Source organism: Kogia breviceps, chromosome 12 (genome assembly GCF_026419965.1).
Source record: "Kogia breviceps isolate mKogBre1 chromosome 12, mKogBre1 haplotype 1, whole genome shotgun sequence".
NCBI lineage: Eukaryota > Metazoa > Chordata > Mammalia > Artiodactyla > Physeteridae > Kogia > Kogia breviceps.
Window position 1 is genome coordinate 77,565,165 of NC_081321.1, and position 22,137 is coordinate 77,587,301.

A 22,137-nucleotide genomic window follows, 5' to 3' on the forward strand; every position below is an offset into this window, starting at 1 on the left:
GACCCAACCTGGGCCACATGGCCACCCCTAGCTCTAAAGGGGTAGGAGAGCAAGTACCAGGCAACGGGGAATGGGATTACTGTGTGGCTTACACTAATCATGGTTTCCAGGCTTGCGTTTATTGCTACCTGAACAAAATTAGGGTTTTGTGGCAAAGGAGGAGGTGGGCATAACTGCCACAGGTGTGGCAGCAACCGTTTGTGTTTTTTAATAAGGTAATGATAGCAAACATGGATTGTGTGTTACTATGTGCCAGATGCTGTTCTAAGCTTTACCTAGGTTGGTGTCTTAACTCATTCAGTCCTTACGATGAGTCTGTGACATAAATGCTGCTGACGTCACTTCCATTGTATAGAGGAGGAAACTGAGTCACAGAGAAGCTAAATAATGTGCACAAAATTAGTTAGAAAGTGACAGAGCCAGGATCGAAAGCCTGGAGGTCCGGCACACTATCCTATACTATCCTTATTTAGTTGGAGTATTATAAAATAGTCCAAGCAGCACACAGGAAGTGCAAGTTACTAATAATAATAGCAGCTAGCATGTATCAACATGTTATTATTACTACCATCATCATTATCTCTCCCTCATAACTACCCTACTGATCAGACACCATTGGCCTTATTCACAGCTGAGAAAGCCAATCCCAACAGGGTTCGATAAATTGCCCACATCACCCAGGGGATGAGAACCAAGCTTGAATGCAAACCTAACTTCTCTGACCCCTAGTGCCAGGTGGTTTGTTCTATGCCACCAGCTCTCAAATTCAGGAACATTGATTTAATGGCCCTACTACTAACCCATGCTATTGATCCAGGACTTAATTTGCAAAACTGCAATTATTGAGAAACAGTCAGAAGCCAGGGCAGGATGCTAGAGAGGATGGGACAGTAATTTAGAAGCAATTTTCTCCTTGTTCATTTTCAGCTTTTGAGCCACTTCAGAATATCTCATCCCACCTCAGCCAAGGCTAACTGTGATGTCACGGTTCTTGGCTAATCTAAATAGCTACAGTTATTAAGCACCTACTATATACCAGACGTGGGAGGACACTATCCCATTTGGTCCCTGTGGATGGATAATCAACAGTCCACAGTCAGTACTCTGTCTGTGTAGTGGGATGAGGGAAAACGGAGTCCTCCAGCCAAAGATAGTGGTGTTAGAACATTCCAGATGCCCAGGCAGAGGTGAAGTCCAATTCTCTGAGTTAAGCACTTCTGAGATGCTCAAATATTTAATAAAAAGAAGAGGTGTGGTCAGCCGATTTTAAGTTTGAACAATTCTGGTTTTATTTTAAAGCAAGATGTGTGGTGTGGGTTTATGTTTTTTTACATCTAAAGGTCACTGACTTTTCTTTTTTCGGCTCTTAGTCACGAGGCATCCTTATCTAAACAGTGATCTATTGTTCTGATTCTTAGACCCACAGAGATTTTTTTTCTCAACTTCATTTTAACAGGACAGTTCCTCATCTTCCCCGACTGTATGAGAAGTATATTTTTAACAGGAAAAAAAACCATCTCCGTGGGCTTTTCTAAAAATCTTCTTAAACTGAGTTCACTAAGGAATATTGTATGCAAATAAGCCACGTTCTCTTAGGTTATGACATCTTCTCCTTGAGCAGAGATCACGACATTGGTGAAATCCTTGCCAGCATGTCTTTTCCTCCCAGTGTAACTTCAACAAAGAAATATAGACGGCACTTTAAAGGCTTCAGAAATCAATTTAGTCCATGAATCCATTTAGTGTAGATGTTAATGAAACTTGGTGGGTTTAAAAATAATGAATATTTAATAAGACATAAATTGAAAGACATAAACACTGTCGGCAGTGATATAATGAAGTTAATAAGTCTCAGCCTCTCCCTGCCTTACCTCCCCCCTCTCCAAACAGGGCAATCTTAGGAGTTGCGGTGATGCTTACAGAAGTTTGCCGGCTCTCCTGTTGGTTGAAGTGTAGATGTGCCTTCGCAAACCTTAGTACATTTGGGAACCAAACTCTGGCAGATAAAGTATGCTATCGCACTGTGTTCGGTAGCTGCAGAAGGCAACGACTCTTTCTAGCTCCGTATCTTCCAGAGATTTGTGTAACAAACTCGGTTTCCTGTCGTTGAAAGCAGGAAGCAGCATGAAACACTTCATGCCTTTAAACAAGGAAGAAAAAGACATTTTGGTCGACACACTGTCTGCTCTGGATTTAAAGAGGGGCTTTATTTAATGATCAGGAGTGAGTGAGCATGTGATTCTATGTGCTCAGAACCTCAGACCATTTAAATGCCTTCAGGCTGAGAGTTAGGCTTTCCATTTCTTCTTCAAGAACCATAAGCACCGGGTCCAGCCCTTGTGCTTGGTTCCTCTTCAGCCCCGTGACTCTGCCTTACCCACCATCCATGGCTCTGTCTTTCCCTCTTTACCCTCGGAATGACTTACCCTGTCTTTGGGCTAACACACTGCACTCTTCTTGTAAATCCAGGGTCCCTCCTTTCTGCCATCACACCCAATAGGGTGGTCCGTCTCACATCTCTGGAAGTGGCTTGTTTAACCTCACAGAAGACAAACCCTTGTTAAAATAAATTTCAGCATGAACCTGCAAACAGCCATGTATAAGACTGTCTCCCTCCCAATTCAGCGGTGGGCTCTCTTTTGGCAATAAAGTGGAACTCAGTTTCATATATCAGCTGGGGGAGCGTTAAATGGATGGCCAGCTCACCGCTGGCATTCAGTACGTGTTAATACACAGTCAACAAATGGCTTTCCATGGGTTGGGCAAGTGTGGTGATTCTGCCGATAAAGGGGATCCAAGGTTGTTCCTGGGGGTCTTGTCTAAGAAAATGTTTTTGGGGCTCCAGTAGGATCCTTCCCAGGTGGGCATGAGTGACATTTTATCATCATGAGAATTATCGCTGTTAAAAATGATCTTTTTTTTTTTTATTTGTGCGTTTGTGTGCATGTTCAGAATGACAAGGATCAACCTGAAAGAGTCCAACCAATCGCATCATCTACCTTGATCCATTCCGACCTGACATCCGTTTATGGCACCGTGGTAATGAACAGGACGGTTTTATTCTTGGGGACTGGAAATGGCCAGTTGCTTAAGGTTAGTTTTCTGTGCCTTCTTCCATGTCGATTTTAGTATTGATCCATTTTGTGCTTTTGTATTTTGTATTGCTTCTGGGTTATACACAAGACCATACCAACTGCTTTGTGAACTGCTCAGAGACACCTCCCTTCACTGAAATGGCCTGAAGGAAATTTCTGGACATCTATTTGTAATAACCTCCTACCCATGTGTGGAAGTGACAGACCCCTTGCTTCCCGGGAACTTGCCAAGACGGTTCCCTTCCTTACTCACAGGCTGCCTTGGGTGAGGCACATGGAGACCTGACCCCTACCTCATCCCTGCTCACCCTCCCAAGACTTTTAACTTTTCAGTTCTATCTCCTTTATAATGGAAATGTACAAAGCACCTGATTTCTCACAACTTCAAAGAGGTAAAAGATTATAGGGCTAAAAAGAAGAAAAAAAACAGATGTTCCTTCTCCCCAGCCCACCTGCCGCCCGCAGAGGGGGTGGTTCATTTTCTAACCTTCCTACGCACACCCACCACAGAGAGGTTAGAAATCTGAAACCCTTTGAGGCTCCCCTCGCCTTTTATCTCTGAGAACTGTTTATTTCCACTGTGTGGATACACCACTGGCCGAGTTGAGATTTTTATTCACTGGGAGGAGGTGCAGGGGGAAGGAGAAGCAAATAAACTCAGAGATACCACATGACTTGTCTGAAATTACATAGCAGTTATCAATTTCTTCAGCAAGCGTTTAATGAGCACCTTCTGTGACCTCCACCAGCATTCGTGGTTGAGAATCGCCCTGTTTCTTTCACCCTAGGCGGATTCTCCTTTGCCTCTCTATAGCCAGTCAATTTACTGTGAGCTCGGATTCCAAACTGAATATTAACAGATGGGTTTTCTCAACTGATCTCCCACTGATAACTAGCTGTGTGACTTGAGGTAAATCTCTTAACCTCTCTGAGCCTCCATTTCCTCATCTGTAAAATGAGATTGTACTAGATGACCTAAGAAACCCCTTTCTCTTCTGGTGGTCTCTAATTAGCCAGACCTGCTTGCTTGCTTTCTCCAAACGTGCCTTGTGTGCTGCTCCCACACCTTTGCTCACGCTGTACCCCTTTCCTGGATTGCTCTCTTTTTTTTTCTCTGCTTTACTGAATCCTGCATATCTATGCTTTGGCTCAACTCAAACTCCGCCTCCTCTCTGAGGACTCCGAAGCCTGGAGTGATGACGTTTCTCCCTCATCTCCTGAAACACTCATTGTCTGTATCATTCTTCTGGCTCATTACAAATGTCTTGCTTTGATGCCCAACCTTTGCCCTTGTGTTTGTCTTGCCTTCCCAGCTTGATTTTAAGCTTCTTGAGAAGGGGGCCGGGAATTCCCACAGCCCGATACAGTGCTGAGTGCCTGGTAGATACTTGATTTAATCTGTTTTCTTTGGAGGAAGCCCAGTAACATATGGGAGGGGGTTTGTTTGTATCCACGTGCTTTTAAAATATACATCGATCATCTTTCCTTTTGTGTTAGCTTTATTTCCTGGGGAAAGGTAAATACCCGCCAGTCCTTGTATACAAGTTGCTCAGTGCCGTGAGGCAATGTCTGGAGCTACACCAAGCTGGTCAGACTAATTGGACCCATTTGCCTGGCGGAAGAAGTTTCCACCAATCCTTACTGGGTCTCCTTGCCAATTATCTCTTCAGATTTGGGATATTTTTGACGAGTGTTTTGACAAGAACACTGTTTCCCCAAAGCAGAGCCAACCAAACTGTTAGATGGTAAATTGGAGGTGAAGGAACACTGACTATAAATAGTTTCCCATGGGACGGCCTGGTTTCGCCTGTCCTGTTTGTTCACCCCAGTGGTTCTCGTGCAGCTGGCGGGTGTTTAGTGATGCTGTGCTACCAAGGGGTGGAACTGAGCTGCAGCTTCAGGCTGCTGAGGAAGAGACGACTGACCCAAGTCTCACTTTCCTCGGCATCTGTACGGGCTACACCTTCAAAAGCCACACATCTGTGGCTGTGTCTTTAGGGTTCCAATAACAAGGGCAGGTTGGTTTTCTGTTTGTTTGTTCTGTGACTGCTCACATTTATACAGTGCTCATCACTCTACCTTTTCTCATTCAGTCCCCTCCACCACCCGGTGAGGTAGACACACTCTTCTCCTTTTACAGATAAGGGAACCGGGGCGCAGAGAAGCTGCACCATTTGTCCAAGGTCCACCCATGGCAGAAGCAGGGACTTGAACCGGGAAGCGCTTCAGAGGCCGCACTGTTATGTCTCAGGCTGCACTGACTCGGTAGCTTCTGCCCCAGGCGCGGGCAAGCACTCTGGGAGGGTTCTCTGGGGCAAGTGGGAAGCGTGTTGCTAGGGAGTCCCATGGCAGTAGGAGTGGAGCGGGTTCAGGGTTCTTAGAAGCTCAGGGAAGAATCCCAGCTTGAGAAGAAGGCAGAGCGTCTGGCTGAGGAAATACCTCACTGGCACGATCACTTCTTGGGAGTCAAACACCACCCCCAGCTTCCCTCAGGAAGGTTCCACCCCTCAGGAGGAGGTTGGGAGGGGAGAGTGTGAGCTGACTGGGCCCCGCCAGGCTCCCTAGGACAGCCCAGCCATTCCCAAGACTCCCCTCTGTATCCTGTGTACAGGTGCTTGGATGCAGCCCCTGAAATCACCCAGAGTCCTGAAGCCCCGGGATTGTGTAGATGATTTGGAAGGCACAGAGAATCTCCAGGTCCCTGTATTCAAAAACTTCAAGCTTGTCCCTTGCCAGACTTGTCACCAGAACTGTTAGAAAAGACGAACGTTGATAGACACAAGCTTGGCTTCTTCAGCCACAGAGTGGAGGTACTAATGAGCAGAGAAAAACAAAACCCAACCCAAGGCAGCCTGCAGGAGGAGGAGGAGAAGGGGCTTGGATCACCCACAGCCTGACTCTTCAGTTTCCCTGGTGATCAAGAGTTGACGGCCTTTTGACAGATGCCAGGCACTGTACTATATGCCTGGTTGGAGGAGAGGCAGGAAATAGCATTTGGGGGCCAATTGCTCTTTTTGACCAACACACACACAGACCCTCTGAGTTCCTGAATCCCTTAAAACCTCACAGAGTTTTCATAGAGTTTGGTGCACTTTTAAATACCACATTACTGAAATGATTTTTTTCTTATCGTAAAAGTAATACATGCTCTTGGAGGAAGTTGCAAAGTAGCAGGGTAGGAGGGGAAAGCAAAGAAAAAATACCCCTAGTTTTCTTATGTAGAGGCAGCTGCTGTCAACACTTTAGATTCTTTTTTTTTACATGGTTGAGGTCAGACTCTATTCAGTTTTACATCCTTTTTTCTTCAGTTAATGAGGGAAAATGCTTATATTAAAATGTTATGGCAAACTGTAAACAGTCTTTTAAAATAGCTGTATCATATTCTATTATATGGAAACATTATTTTGAGCTTAAACCGAGATATTGTATCACTTTTAAAGTGTCTTTAAAGACATGCACTCTTCTGAGTCATCTGGCACTGCCTCTGAAGGTAAGACTTTATTGATGATAAGCGGAGAAATCAAAGATTTCACAATATGCTAATACCTTTACTGCCCTCTTTCTCCTACCTTTATTTCTAAATCCCTTTGTAAGGTTTTAGAAAAACTGAAGGAATTTGGAACTGAAAGCGTCCTTTGCGAATATCTAATCTGCCCCCTTATTATCGACTTGCCATCCTAGTGGTTGTGAGACAGATTATGTCCAGTCACTTTTTCCTCTGGATATTTCCTCATTTTACTTCCTTTTGGAGCATGATTGCATGCTGTAATTTTTCAGTTGTCAGCATCTTCACTGAGATCAGCTGAAAAAGTAGAGCCACACTGAACTCAGTTTTGGGGAATTCATATCTCACGTGTTGCGTGGCCAGGATGCTGCCATGTGTACTCATTCTCACAAACACGTGCTCTTTCTCCAGATTGTGGTGCAGACTATGGTGTAGTTTGGATTCCTTTGAGCTGACTCTGTTGCCTGTTGAAAATGGTCCTTATTTCAAGGGCAGAATTGAATATTTTTAACTTTTCCAGGTGGTAAAATAAGTAATAAAGAAATATGCGTGAAGTTTGAAATTTGTGACTTCACCCATGCCCATTAACCTTTCTTGTAAGCAAAGGAGAAAAGATGGCAGTAGGCGAGGAATAATAACAGCTAACATTTCTGAGCTCCTACTATGTGCCGGGCATTAGAACCAGTGTCTGCACGGGTTTACTAGTTCAATACTATTAGCATTCCCACTTTATAAATGAAAAGACCTGAGGCTCTGAGAGGTTAGGTAACTTGCTCAAGGTGATTTGAATGGAAGCAACCAGTCTCCCAAACAAACTGCACTGATAATTCAGATGTGTTCTGTAGAGCTTGGGAGAGTTTGTGGAACTGGTCTTTATTTTGTATTTTCTAATATTGGAATATCTGGGTTAACATCAAGATGCAAGTATTTGGGGTTTCATGAGAAGGTTCTATGGCTTCTGTGGTTTTAGTTTATTCCTATTTAGGGACGGCTCGCTGACAGGCCAGCTGAGTGCGGACTTCTGTGTTAGAGGAAGGCAGAGCCCTCTCCTCTTGGGGGTACAAGTAGCTCCTGGGAGCCTCTGAACCCCCTTAGGAACCCCTGCTTTTCCCCAGTGAATTCCTTTAGAGCAAAGGTAGGAAATCTGTGTTCACGTTGATTTTTTTTTTTTTTTTTTTTTGCGGTACGCGGGCCTCTCACTGCTGTGGCCTCTCCCGTCGCGGAGCACAGGCTCCGGACGCGCAGGCTCAGCGGCCATGGCTCACGGGCCCAGCCGCTCCGCGGCACGTGGGATCCTCCCAGACCGGGGCACGAACCCGCGCCCCCTGCATCGGCAGGCGGACTCTCAACCACTGCGCCACCAGGGAAGCCCCACGTTGATTTTTAGAATGGCTCCAGCAACAGGAGGCTAGGGTTGGGTTTCTCCAACATCCTTAGGCCTAAAGCAGGGTTCAGGATTCATGCCTGAACCTATCATGCCCTGAACCTATCATAACTATATCATGCCGTTTCCCCATATCCAGCAGGGAAGCACCACGCCCACGCCGAGTCAGGACTGGCTACTTATGTAGTTCTCCAAACTCTGCTCCTACTAGTAGATTTCATTTATCCAAACCATGGAGTGAGATTCAACCCATTTCCAGAAAGTTCTTCCTGCCTCCAAACTGTGTAACCTTTGAAGAGTCTGCCTTGACGCTGGTTTTTAAAGTTTTCGAGTGAAAAATAAGAGAAAACAAAAACAGGTCTTTTATAAAGCCAAGCTCTATTTATACTCCCACAGAACGTTCAAATAAGGAAGAGGAGGCCACGAGAAGCCCAGGACAGGACCTGGGGCCGGAAGTGGGGCGGGGGGGGCATGGATGCTGAGCCGAGGGAACAGACCAAAAAGTAAAGGCAGTGAAAACTGTCAGAACTAGAAAGCGGGCTTCGTGGTTGGCTGTTGAGAAAGTCATGTTCAAGTTTACCCCCATCTCATTCCTTCCAGTGTGTACGTGTGCAGGGACTCCCCGATTTGGAACAAATTTGCCCATGTAATCCACAAATCTAGAACTCATGGTTCAGGCTGTATGCTTTTCTTACTACTTACATCAAAATCAGTAGATTGGAAACCAGAGAGTCATTTGCTTTAATCTTTATATTTCATTTTTATTATTACTCCTACTTACTGAAGCATAGTAAATGCTATTGGATAATTACCTTGCTTTCCTCGTGTGTGTGTGTGTGTGTGTGTGTGTATGTGTGTATGTGTGGCTTAAGTCCTTTGCAGCATTTCTTAGAAACTGTTGATGGAAAAATAAAAGTGAGAAGAATGATTGGTTTACCCTTTAACTGGTTAGCCTCACAGAGTGAGGTATAAGAAAAGAAATTTGGTGTAAAATATGTTAGTGTTTTGAACACCCATGGCTTTCCCATGTCATGTTAATAGCAAAGAAAAAAAGAAATAGTCTTTTGTTTAATTTTTCTCCCCCTCATTTTCCTCACCAGGCTTTCTTTTCCGTGGATGGTGTTGTATTTGTAATGCAGCTAATTGTATGGTGTAGAAGTCTCACACACCATACATTTCAGGACTATAGCTGGGAGGGTTGTTGTTGGTTTTTTTTTTTTGTTTTGTTTGTTTGTTGGTTTTTTTGTATGCAGTGAAAATCCCAAGGCTAGTTAATCGCCTGCCATGAGGCTTCAGGAAGATGTCAACAGAAACAATGTGTTGACACTCACTGAAATTCTCCATCGGGGAAAATTTGTTTTCCACACGGGCTGCAGCTGGAAAAATCTGAAGAGCCCTATAAAATCTTGAACGCTAATAGAGTATGTTTTTTCATTTAATAAATATTTATCGGGCACCTTTTATGTGCCAGGCACTGTTCTGGGTGCCAAGGATACAAAAGTGAACAAAACCGACAGTGCCCCTGCTCTCCTGGTGGGAAGAAAAAGACAGAAAACGACTAAATGGATTAACCAGCAATGAAGTCATTTCACATGGTGATAAGTGCTATGGAGGAAACAGAGTGATGTGTAGAGAGAGACAGTGGGGTACGGTAGAAAGGTGACCAGGGAAGGCGTCTCAGAGGAGGCGACATTGGAGAAGGATGAAGGGGTATATGTAAGAATATACATGGCAGAGGCTAAGGTTGACTTCAGATTAGATCTATATTAAGGTCGTATGCTGGAAGCAATAGATGAAAATCCACATCATGCCCGAGGATTGTGTGTGTGTGTATCGGATTCATTTTCCCTTATGCAAAATTCAACCCATTTTGGGTTTCTGTAACTCACTGTTACTTCCTGAATCACTTCACCGATCGTATTCTTTTCCGAGGCGGCCCAGCTCCAGTCTTGCTGGCTTTCTTTTCTGTGTTGATGTTGATGTGACTTTTGCAGTTAGAAGATCTAAGTGTTCCACCGATGCCCCTGTGCTGGACTGGGCTCTGTGGGTGGGGGTGGCGTTGGAGGTGATATTAACAGAAATACAGAGGAGGAGGAGATCCTTCCTGTAGTCATTTGAGAGAGATGAGGACCATGCCGAAGCAGAGACCCCAGGCCCTCTGTGCGGCACGTTGCTTTAGTAAAATTAAAGATGTGATGAAAATGGAAACTTCCTTGGGGATACGGAGATCCATCTCTGCATAATCTAGCAAAAAGGAAAACCATTGGACCCACTCATCCTCAAACACTTTTAAAATTTAAATTGCATGTATTTATTTTTAAAGACAATACATTAACAGTGTTCAAAACTCAGAAGAACCCAGGTCACCCATTCTTGACTTCTGGGGCAACCAGTGATAACAGTTTAGAGATATTTTATATACGTCTGCGAGCAAAAGGGGGAAGATAGTCTTTCTCCCCTTTTATTAAACATATATGTTATATGTGTGTATATACATGTATATATACATATTTAATATAGCATGGTAAACATAACATATAATACATAAAGAGCTTTCTGATTCTTTTCACTGCTAAATAGTATTCCATTGCTTGCACCATAGTTTAGTTAACCAGGTCCCTATTGTTGGACGTTTCAGTTATTTTAGTCTTTTGTTAGAACACATGATGCTGCAATAAATACCCATTACATATATCATTATATAGGTATATATGAGGGAGTGTGGGATCTAAGGGTATGTGCTTTATAATGTTGAGAGATAATGCCAAATTACCTTCCAGAGAAGTCTCACTCCCACCAACAATGAAGCATGCCCCTTTAAACCCAGCACCTTGGGCTTCCCTGGTGGCGCAGAGGTTGAGAATCCGCCTGCCGATGCAGGGGACGCGGGTTCGTGCCCCAGTCTGGGAGGATCCCACGTGCCACGGAGCGGCTGGGCCCGTGAGCCATGGCCACTGAGCCTGTGCGTCCGGAGCCTGTGCTCCACAACAGGAGAGGCCACAACAGTGAGAGGCCCGCATACCAAAAAATAATAATAATAATAAATAAAAAATAAAATAAACCCAGCACCTGCAGTTATCAGGACAAGCTTCACTGTTGGCCTGTCAAGGTAGCTTGTTCAGGAAACTGGTTGGCAAATCCTGGCCAACTTTGGTAATTTAAAATTCTGTACACTTTGGTAATTTAAAGAGAAAAAGAAGCAAGCAAGAAAGGCTTCCCTGCCATAAGTCCAAGTTCTACAGAGAATACTGATGCTTCATCTCTAAGGTATCAAGTAAATAAATCTGTATTGACCCAAATCAGATCTTTCCAGCCCCTTGCCCATCTATATCCACCATGCTCCAAAAATAAATAAAATAAATAAGCTCTAATAACAACTGCAGTGCAGCTCCTAACTCACTTAAAATGGATGAATGGTGGTGCTTTGTAAATTGTTTTTACTTACTTCTAAATTTTAAAGCAAATCCCAGACACTATGTCACTTCACCCCCTACATATTTCATTATGCATCTCTAAAAAACTATGATCATTTCTTTAAGTCACCATAATCATAAAGCTATGCTTGCAAGTAACAAAATCATCAGTAGTTCTTTAGAATTATCTAATGTCAAGTCCATATAACTAAATTTTCCTGATTGACTCAAGAATGTCTTTTTAAAATTGTTTTGTCCAGATTGATATCTGAACAAGGTCCTCAAATGACATTGAGGTAGTTCTGTTTCTCTTAATCTGAGTGACCTCCGCCTATCCTATGATTCACCTCTGTTGACTTTTTGAGGAAAGGAAGTCTGTTGTCCCGCGGAATGTCTCAAACCGTGGATTTGGCTGTTCGCTTCCTTGTGGCGCCATTTAGCTTGTTCCTCTACCCCTTCTGTTTCCTAATGCTAAATGGAAGTTAGCACTAAGGCTTGATCAGATTCGACTTCAGCTTTATTGGCAAGAATGCTTCATAGGTGTTTCTGCCAAATGATGGTTTTAACGTGATGAATTCATCAAGAGAGATCTGGGCAGCAGCCTTCTCCTGAGCCTCACTTGAGAATGTTTCTATCAATCTTTATTTTAATCTGGCTTTCCTATCTCTCCCCCTCTATACAAGCACTTTCCAAGGACCAGATCAGCTGTTTGAATCTGAGCTGATTAATAAAGAATGTGAATTAGAGATGGGAAGACAGGAGCCTGGCAAGTCCACACTTGGTCAGTGCCTGCCTGTTGTCTCCCTTGGCTCATAGTTTTCTGTAGGCCAGGGTCTCTAATAATAGAACTTTCCATGATGATGGAAATGTCCTATATCCGCACATACGGTATGATAGCCACTAGCCGTATGTGGCTAGTGATTACTTGAAATGTGACTAGTGTGACTAAGGAAGTGAATTTTTAATTTAATTTAAATTTAAATAGCCATGTGTGGCTAACGGCTACCATATTGGATGGTGCAGCTGTAGAGTCATTTATAAATGACTTGGGGCACAGACCTTTCCCACCTCCCTTGGGACCTAAATGCTGCTTTTCCTTTTGAAAAAGTCATATTTAATCTGTTGAGTTACATTGATTTTACAGAGCTGCCACTGAACTTAGCAGTTCATGGGCTCCTAGTGAGCTACTAGTTGCACCAAATCCACCTGGGTTTGACTCGGAGCAGATGATGGAGGGAAATCACCATCGCAGGACAAAGCCAGACTCAGGCCAGATCCTGAGCGCATGCGGGATGCTGCTCCACGCGCCAAATTAATTTTTGATTAAATAGCAAAAATGTGCTTGCCGTCAGGATGTGTGGTACAGGCATGTTATTGCTCAGTAGACGTGTGAAAGTAGACTTTGAAAAGAATCTCAGGTGCCAGTTTTTTCTTTTCAAATCATATGCCCAATGTAACTGATGTCCACAGTGGTAGAGATATGAATATAGATATCATATCTGGATGTTCTCAAACTGACAAAATGTTGAACATCTTCACTTTCAAAAGCATTGTATTTAAAAAAAAAAAAAGAGCATTGTGTTGTTTGGGGCAAAGGGGTAGGTACCAAGATGATTAAGACATGGTCCCTACCCAAGAGATGCTTGTAATCTAGTAATAGGTTATTATCCATTGAGTATTGTTTATGTGCTAAGCGTTATTCGTAATTCTCATTTGAGAGGTGACGAAATTGAGGCCCAGGGCGGTTAAGTAAGTTTCTAGCTCAGAGTAGCACATCTACTTGAAAGGTAGAGCCAGGATGCAAATCTGAGGCCGAGCTACCATTATATTTCTCCAGGATCAGGGTAATCGTCTTCCGAAGAGTCTTCCTATCCATGCCTCAAACCCCACCTTCTCACCATGTGTTTCCTCTGCTCAAAGCCCCGCAGTGGCTCCGCCTCTCTCACCTAGAGTAGAGGCAAAGTCTTTACACAGGCCAACAAGAACCTATGTGATCCACCCTGTCACCTCGCCGTCCACTCCTCTCTACCTCACTTGTTCTGCTCAGGCCATACTGGTCTGCTCTCATTTTAGGGCTTTTGCACCAGTGGGTCACTCTTCTAAGAGCATGCTTCATCCACGTATCTAAATGACTCGCTCCAGCATCTCCTGTTAGTCTCTAAATAACACGTCACCTTCTAATGAAAGGTAATGCTGAACACACATTCCCCATCTTTTTTCTCACTGCTGTGGCCTCTCCTGTTGCGGAGCACGGGCTCCGGACGCGCAGGCTCAGCGGCCATGGCTCACGGGCCCAGCCGCTCTGCGGCGTGTGGAATCTTCCCAGACCGGGGCACGAACCCGCATCCCTTGCATCTGCAGGCGGACTGTCAACCACTGCGCCACCAGGGAAGCCCCCATTCTCCATCTTTTTACTCCACTTAATTTTGACCTATATCACCTGCTAATGTATTTTTTTTTTATATTGGAGTATAGTTGATTTACAGTGTTGTGTTAGTTTCTGGTGTACAGCAAAGTGATTCAGTTGTACATGTATGTAATTTATTCTTTTTCAGATTCTTTTCCATTATAGGTTATTACAGGATATTGAATATGGTTCCCTGTGCTATACGGTCGGTCCTGCTAACTTTTTTTTTTTTTTTGGCTGCATTGGGTGTTTGTTGCTGCGCACAGGCTTTCTGTAGTTGTGGCGAGTGGGGGCTACTCTTCGTTGAGGTGCGCAGGCTTCTCATTGCATTGCAGTGCCTGCTGACATATTTTATAATTTACTTATTTATTGTTAATTGTCTATCATTACACTCCGCCCACCCCAGCATGCACATGAATGTAAGTTCTATAAGGGCAGGATTTTCCCTCCATTTGTTCACTGCATTTTTGCAAACACCTAGAATGTGGCAGATACATATAGTGGATGTTCAATAGATGTTTATTGACTAAAGATGAGTGAAGCTCAGGTATGTCCAACTTCAAAGCCGCACTTACTTATATCTTATATATAAATATGTACCTACTCGTTTAGGCCTGTTAAGTTGTCCTGGTTACTTTAAAACGCAGAACTGTGTAGACCCATAGAGGAGAATCACAGTAATCCGTGCAGGTACCTGTCAGGCTGCCTGCCTTTAGTTTTAAGATCACTTGGCATAGCACTAATGAAGCTGTCACTTGTGGCTTCTCATAAAGCCAGTTGTGGACATTCAGCTTCCACATATGAGGATACCGCCCCAGCACCGGAGAGTGGCTTTGTGTGTGTGTGTGTGTGTGTGCACCACGACTTTGCCCCCTACAAAAGCAGAAATACCAAGCTTGTTATCACCAGCCTTGTTGAAGGCTGAGATATGAGCCGATGATTAAGGAACATGGTACCTTAGCCAGTGTAGGTAGTGAGAAAGAAAGGATGTAATCTTAGGATTAAGCCGTAAGTTTTGCCACCCTGAAATTCAAATTATTTAATAGAAGTCATATTTCTCTTTTTTAAAAAATAGGTTATTCTTGGTGAGAATTTGACTTCTAATTGTCCGGAGGTTATCTATGAAATTAAAGAAGAAACACCTGTTTTCTACAAACTCGTTCCTCATCCTAAGAAGAATATCTACATCTACCTAACAGCTGGAAAAGAGGTAGGCAGAAATACTAGTTACTGTTTCTGTCTTATGAATACAAATTGTTTAATTGATGTCATTATCAAGTGGTGAAGCTTTTCCTTTGAACTACTGAGTTTAAACACTGCTGCAGTCTTCAAGAAGACACACAGTGGTTCACAGGCATGGAATTTAAAACCTTACTGTCAGTAAGTAAGCAAGAAATATTACCTATTTAGACAATTTTATTATTGGCTATACCTCCAGTGCCAAGTTTTTCAGAGAAGGGTGTGCTTGCAAATGGGAGCGTAATCAGAGAGGTAACTGAATTTACACATTGATCGTGTGGGCATTGAATGGTTAGATGCATTTATGAATATACACGATGGGATTGGCTTTGGAATTTGGGGTTAACATCAGGCCATAGTCTCATACACATTCATGAACTGGGAAATATATGGCACTCACCCTCCCTCTCTTAATTTATCTGGCTGTTTTAGTTTTTCTTCTTGCTTCAGCTTACTGAAATAAAAAGGGTACCTTTTTACATTTTATTCATTTTTACAAAGTGCTTTCACGAAGGGAAGGAGATGGGGAACTAATTGTTACTGAGTCCCTACTGATGCTGTGCTAGTTACTCTTCCAAAGAGGGTCTCTCTAGATGCATAGAGTTGTACACACACACACACACACACACACACACACACACACACACACACACATGCAAACCGCAAAGTGTAATAAACAATGTTAATGAAATCTGTCAACCTAGTGAGATAAAAATTACCCTTGTTTTATACATGAAGAACTAGGACTAAGAGAGGTTCAATATCTTCTCAAGGATATAGACAGAGCCTTGTCAGGGCTAGGACTTAAATTCTACCTGATGTTAAAGCCCATGATAAATGGGATCAAACCCCAAATTTGTGAAAACGAAACAGGCAATTCTGGCATGGTTGTTTTGACCCATGACCATTTGAACATTACAAAGTGCAAAGAAGATAAGTGATTACATCATGATTACATGATTACATAATGGGTAGAACAGATGCCCTCGGCCCACCCTCATTTTCCATCCTTTTCCTCTCAGTCATTCTATGGAGAAGAGCAATGACATCAATCTCCACGTGCCGGCCAAGTCGCAGAGAAGATGTGCAGCACTTTTTCGCATCTGACATTCCTAAAAAGGCTGTGTTGCCTTTTGCATGTTGAAATGCCAGTTATTCAAAATGACTGCGTTGAGATGGCCAGTGGATCTCCTATACCTTTGTTCTTCACCAGATAGAACCTTTTTGAACAGCTTGCTTCAACATTTAAACACTGTCTATTATTTTTCTTCCCCAGGGTTCTCGTATTTGAAAGATTTTTGTCTACTCAACAAACTGCGCTTATTAAGGAACAGTTCCCATTCTCAGGCGTTATTTATCAAGGGCATCTCAAAACGGCCGCTCAGAGCGCTGACTGCGCTACCACACGGAGCTGATAAAATTCCAGCTCAAAGCAAAGACACTTGCAGCCTTGCTTAGTCTGTGCATGTTTTTCCAATCAGCTTTTTGAAATATTGCAAATAGCTCATAAATCCTTTCCCAGACCCCAAGACTGTAGGCTGAGAACCACCAGTAGTTGATAGGTCCTCACTTTCTGAAGGTGAAGAGTTCTAGTCTGGCCATTCCAAGCCTGAAGTCCCGGGAAGAGTTTTCCGCTGGGCATCAAAGCTGGTTATTCTTACCTTCTTCACTCAGATTCACTGCTAGAGATCCTATTAGGAAGACTTTGGTTCTCTGGTTGAGCGAGCATAAGCCCTAGAGAGACAAAACCTAAGGGAGGTCCTTTCCTACACTCTTGGGGAGATAATAACAGCCAAACTAAAATGCCCTGCTACATCCATGGAATACCTGGTCATTAAAACAACCATATGGAAAGAGATGCATTGCTGTGGAATAGTCCCTATAAATGTGTTAAGTTAGAGAAGCAGGTCCAATGTAGTATTTATGGTGGCCTTTCTTTCACATAGTAATATGTTTGTGTGTTTAAGTACATGTAGAGTCGTTCTCATAGAATGTTCTAGAGACTCATTTTCCACTCAGTGTTCTGAGCAAAAGTGGTCCCAGGAGCAGATGTTACTTACTGTACCGCTCCGAGAGTATCATAATAGAGCATTCAAAGGCTCTCAGAAGCCTTGTGCTAAGGAAACGTTTACTTTTTCCCTGTGAGGTTTCACACGTTTGTTGGACTGTGGAAACTTTTTCTCATGTAGCAGCAATAGCCAACATTTATTGAGCGTTTATTATGTGCCGGGCAATGTTGGTGATAACCCCGTGAAGTCAGCAGCACTATGACCGTTTCACAGGTGAGAAAACAAGGTTGGAGAGATTCCGTGACGTTTGTGAAAATCCCCCAGAATTACAAAGCTACACGGAAATGTCCACATTCTGGTTAATTCTGGCTCAGGCTGGTGGTCTGCCCGCCACATCTGTCAGCAGCACTGGGGACTGTGAGATGATGGGCGGTGGTTATCCTGCACGAAGTCAGCTTGGAATGGAAGGGTATTCCTCGCGATAGCCCCTGCTTTTCTCACAAACCCCTTCTAGAACTCTCTATTTCTCTATATGTTTTAAGAAGTTACTTATACTTTCCAGCAGGTACAACTACCTGGCTTAATGAATTCCACAGGTTTCCTGACCATGCTGTGGGATTTTGCCTGCAGAAAATGCACCGTGTGAGGCTCAGGTCCTCCCTGCATCCCCCCCCCAAAACCCTGCTTGGAGGCTCTGCCGGCCTCCAGGGCATGGGTCTGCCTGGCACCAGCGCCCACCTCAGGGGCTGCTGTTTTCTGACAGCTGGAAGAGGCAGCTCGAGGGGCCAGGAATGATTGGAAAACTCGCCCTGTTTCTTTGATTTTCACCTCCAGTGGAGGGAGCGTGAGCAGTGAGCCAGGAGGAGGTGATGGGTCACCGATGGGTGTGGGAGGGGGGGGTCCTCATTTCCATGTCAAGTGCCAACCTCGTGCTGACACTCCAGGTCAGAGCCTGTTGCTTTCCCCAGACGCTCATCTCCGAGGTGCCATTGACCGTCACTGAAAACCAGGTGACCTGATTCCGTGATCCTTGAAAATCACTACTGGCAGGTCAGAAACCTGACTGTGGATCAGGCTCACCTGTGAGAACTCTTAAAAAGGCAGGTTCCTAGGCCCCAGACCTACTCCGCTAGAGTCTCAGCGGCAGGGGGTCTGGGAATCTGCCCATTCAAAAGCTCCCCAGGAGATGCTGATACACTGCTTCACACCCTAGAACTTGAGAACCGCTGCCAGATGTCATTACACAGACGTTCGGCGTCTGAGTGGATAAATGTCTCTTTGTGGCCTTTCATCAGATAAGGTGTTGTGGTTTTTCTGGTGTTGCTCATAATTCCGTCTGAACTGCCGTCATCTTTATTTTTAGGTGAGGAGAATTCGTGTTGCGAACTGCAGTAAACGTAAATCCTGTTGGGAGTGTTTAGCAGCGACAGACCCTCACTGCGGCTGGTGCCATTCGCTACAGAGGTATTTCCTGAGTCCTTTCTCACCAGCTCACAATTTCGAAACAGTGTCATGCGGCTGCACACTTGTTGCCCTACTTTAAGGATCCGTTCCAATGACCGGGGGGAACTGATCTCTGCGCCAACTAAAATACCAGTGTGCAATCTGAATCAATTCTCAGGGATGTTCCCAGTTGTGTCGGTGCTACTGAATCATTTGACCTGAACCACTGAGAAGGGTCCCCAACGTGGAGGGCAGAGATTGAGGGGGGTTGGGGGAAGGACACCGGCGTTAAGTTGGAGCTGTCACTTGAGCTCTTACTTTCTACAGAGTTCTCCAAGACTGGAGAGAGATGCAAAATGTTCTCTGTCAGAGGAGATAAAAGAATAAGCGTGCTTGAAAATTTTCAGATGCGTCCTCATGATGTCACGTGTTTGGTTGGCTCCGTGGAAGCCTGATTATTGATGATGTTGTCTCTGGATGCGCTGTACAGCTGTGCACAGGCCTGAGGTGCAGTCTCAGTCTCCGGGCAGAATCTGCCCAGCCTGGTCTTGAATTACGATGTTCACGACCCATCTAGGCCCAGGGCGACTTGTAGCAGCAGCTTCCTCGCCATGGCAGCTCCCAGCGTCGCTGGGACCGGCCTGGTTGGATTCGCTGTTGCCATGGCAACCCAGTACTCGGGGCTTTTGCTATAGAAGCAAGGAAGAGAGAGCCTGAGCTGCAGCTCAGGCAGGGGGGAAAAAAAAAACCATAACAGTGTCTGTCAGTTTGGTGCTTTCAGTTTTTAAAGGTGAAAAAGGATAAGAAGGAGTGGAACAGGTGCAGGGAAGCTGAAGGCTAAACAAGGGGCAATTTAGGGAAAGGAAAGAAGACTGGGAGTAGAATTTGGGAGCCTTTGGGGGAGGGAGGTAAGAGCAATGAAGGGAGAGGGGGAAAAATACAGTATAAGCACGAGGTTCACGAAACAAACTAAAAATATGGGGATGGAATTAATTAAGAGTTCATGGAGGAAGTCTGAAGCTGAGATGCAGCAAGACACATAATTGCCCTTGCTTTTGCTGAGCTTCCTTACCGGGCTGTTTCCTTCAGAATCCTCGGCAGACAAAAGAGGCAAGGCCAGGATGATTCTCATGAATAATTGTAATTGGTAGGAACGTTTTCTTCTCGTCGCTTGCCTAAGACTAGAGTTTAAGAAATTAACTGATCATGAACAGCACTGCATCGCCACACACCCACTAAGCAGTTTTGCCATAATCTTTCTGATCTGTTCCATTTATGTAGCTTCTCTGTCTATATTTGTAGAGCTCTGTGCAGGAGTTAATTCAGTGACAGCAGGGGAGATGGTGGTGATGGTCACAGTGGTGACGGTGATTAAATAGCCACGCGTAGCGGCTAGTGGCTACTCTTTTGGCGAACACAGGTCTGGCGTTCATAGGCGGTGTCCGAGCTGGTGATATGACTTTGGGGGTTAGTAGTATTCTGATGCTACATCGTGAAGTCTTCAGACCAGATGAGGGAGGGAGTGTAGATTGAGAGGAGGAGTAATTGGAAAATTGAGCATTGAGGCGGTACAGTGTTTAGGGGTCAAGGAGATGAAGAAGTAACGGACGGGGAGAGAACAGCCAGAAGGGGAAGCGGGGGAAGACTAAAGAAGGTGGCCTGCTAGAAGCCCAGGGAAGAAAGGAGGAGGGGAGTGGTCCATTGTGCCAGATCGTGCAGAGAGGTCAGGCAATGGAGGAAGAGAACTGAGCCACTGGACTTAGCAGGCGATGACTGGTACGGTGACAAGGACAGGAAGTGTTGCCAAAGCTGTAAGAAAATGAGAAGAGGGCAGAGTGGAGACAACTCTTTCGAGGAGCTTTGCTGAGAAAGACAGCAGAAAAATGGAGCAGACGGTGGAGGAAAAAGTGGAGTCCAGAGAGCTTTGGGGTTTTTTTTTTTTTAAGATACATGAAATAGCAGTGTGTTTTTGTGCTGTCAGGAAAGTTCCAGTAGAGAGAGAGAAACTGACGATACAAGAGGGAGAAGGGAGAATTGTGGGGTGTTGTCTTTCAGCAGATGAAAGAAAATATGATCTTGTGTGCCAGCGGGGGGCCCAGCCTCAGCCAGGGGCGTGGGACCCTTCATCCTTGGTCGTGGGAGGGAAGGTGAAGAATATGGGTTCAGGAGCAGGTCGGTGATGGAAGCGTGCACGGTGTCTTTGCATGTGGCTTTACTTCATTTTCAGTAGTGTAAGATGGGTGAGGTGAGGGAGGAAGCCCTGGAGTTGGAAGGGAGAAGAGAGAGAAGGTATGAGACAGAGTGGAAGAGAGAACAGAGCCGGGAAAGGGAGAACAGTCGCCAGACAACCTCAGGGCTCACTTGAAGTCAGTAGTCTTGCTTGTGAAGTGAGAGCAGTAAGCACGGGTTTGCTTTCACAAGCCATGTTTGGCTCCGTGGGCATCGCGGTAGGCTAGCGGAGAGTTCGATTTAGCCAGAGATGGGGCTTTGCCAGGAAATACATTCAAGAGGGGGAAAGCGAGGCCCAGGAGCTGAGGGTGCCTGCGAGGGATGGACAGTGATATGGATTTGGTGTACTTACAACAGTGGACCCTGGGCTCCAAGCCAGAAGTGAGCTCTAGGGAGGGACGTGAGGACACGAGGGGAGTGAGAGTTGTGAAAAGGTAGCCAGCTCTGTGCAGGGGAGGTTGTTTGGGGGTTTACAACTTGTTGGACCTGGGAAACTGGAGAAGCGGTAGTGGTCGGACTATTGGAGAACTTGGAATTAAGGTCATGGAGGGGGCGGAGTTACTGGTACTGACAAGGTCTGGGGTGTGATTGTGTAGCTGAAATAGGATGAAGGACAAGATCATTGGCAGAGAGGGTCAGGGAGCTGAGGAGGGGTCAGAGTGTTCCGTGGACCGGTCACCGAGAAGGACTATGGGAGCAATGTTGGAGAGACAAACAGTCAAGAAAAGAAAGGAATTGCCCATGGGCGGGGTGACCTGTGGATGCTCTTGACGAGGAGGGGCCGGGGGGGTGGGGGGGTCTGGCAGATGGCCCGATGGCGTGAGCTTCTGAGCTGGCGAGTGCAGGGGATGGGGCCAGGCTTGGAAAGAAAGGAAGAAGATTCATCCCGAAGAGGCAGCAAGACACAAGTAGGACCACTGTGATGAGGGAGAGGAAACAGCCAGCCCTTGGTGGGCTGCAGGGAAGCAGTGTCCTTGGGGAGAGCCTGGTGAGCAAGACCAGCAAGATGGTGAAGGGAACACCTGGAGAAGTTGAAGACATCAGGACTTCTGTTCATGATGGGCTGTGATAAAGGAATCCAGCCTTCTGGAAAAGCCTGCTCACGGTTTCCCCTCCTTCTGCTTTTGTCCCCTCACCCCTGCCCCACGAGGAGCGGTCTTGTAAAAATCTAAGCCAGATCATTTTACTCCCCAGCTTAAAAACCTCCACTGGCCTCCATCGCAGAATTCAGTCTGACTCCCTTGCTCCCAGGACCTGAATACAGGGCTTCCCAGGATGGGGTCCTTGGTTATTCTCAGACCTCTCATGCCACTCTCTCCTTCGTTCACTCGACCCCAGCCACAACGAGCTTTCTTTCTGACTTAAGAATATGCCAGGCTTGTTCCCGCCTCAGGGACTTTTCACCTGCTGTTT

At 45.1% G+C, this 22,137-nt stretch overlaps 1 protein-coding gene across 3 annotated transcripts in view; it reads left to right on the forward strand.

Moving 5' to 3' along the window:
* The window catches only part of PLXNC1 (plexin C1), a 149,563-nt gene that overhangs the window by 16,137 nt on the left and 111,289 nt on the right, over window positions 1-22,137 (forward strand). For 2 of the 3 annotated variants that reach the window (XM_059081250.2, XM_067009868.1), the window contains exons 2-4: window positions 2,953-3,093; window positions 14,880-15,014; window positions 18,416-18,516. In XM_059081250.2, coding sequence (XP_058937233.1) covers window positions 2,953-3,093; window positions 14,880-15,014; window positions 18,416-18,516 — 377 coding nt within the window. The remainder of the gene's footprint in view (window positions 1-2,952; window positions 3,094-14,879; window positions 15,015-18,415; window positions 18,517-22,137) is intronic. The other variant, XM_067009869.1, reaches the window with a different exon arrangement.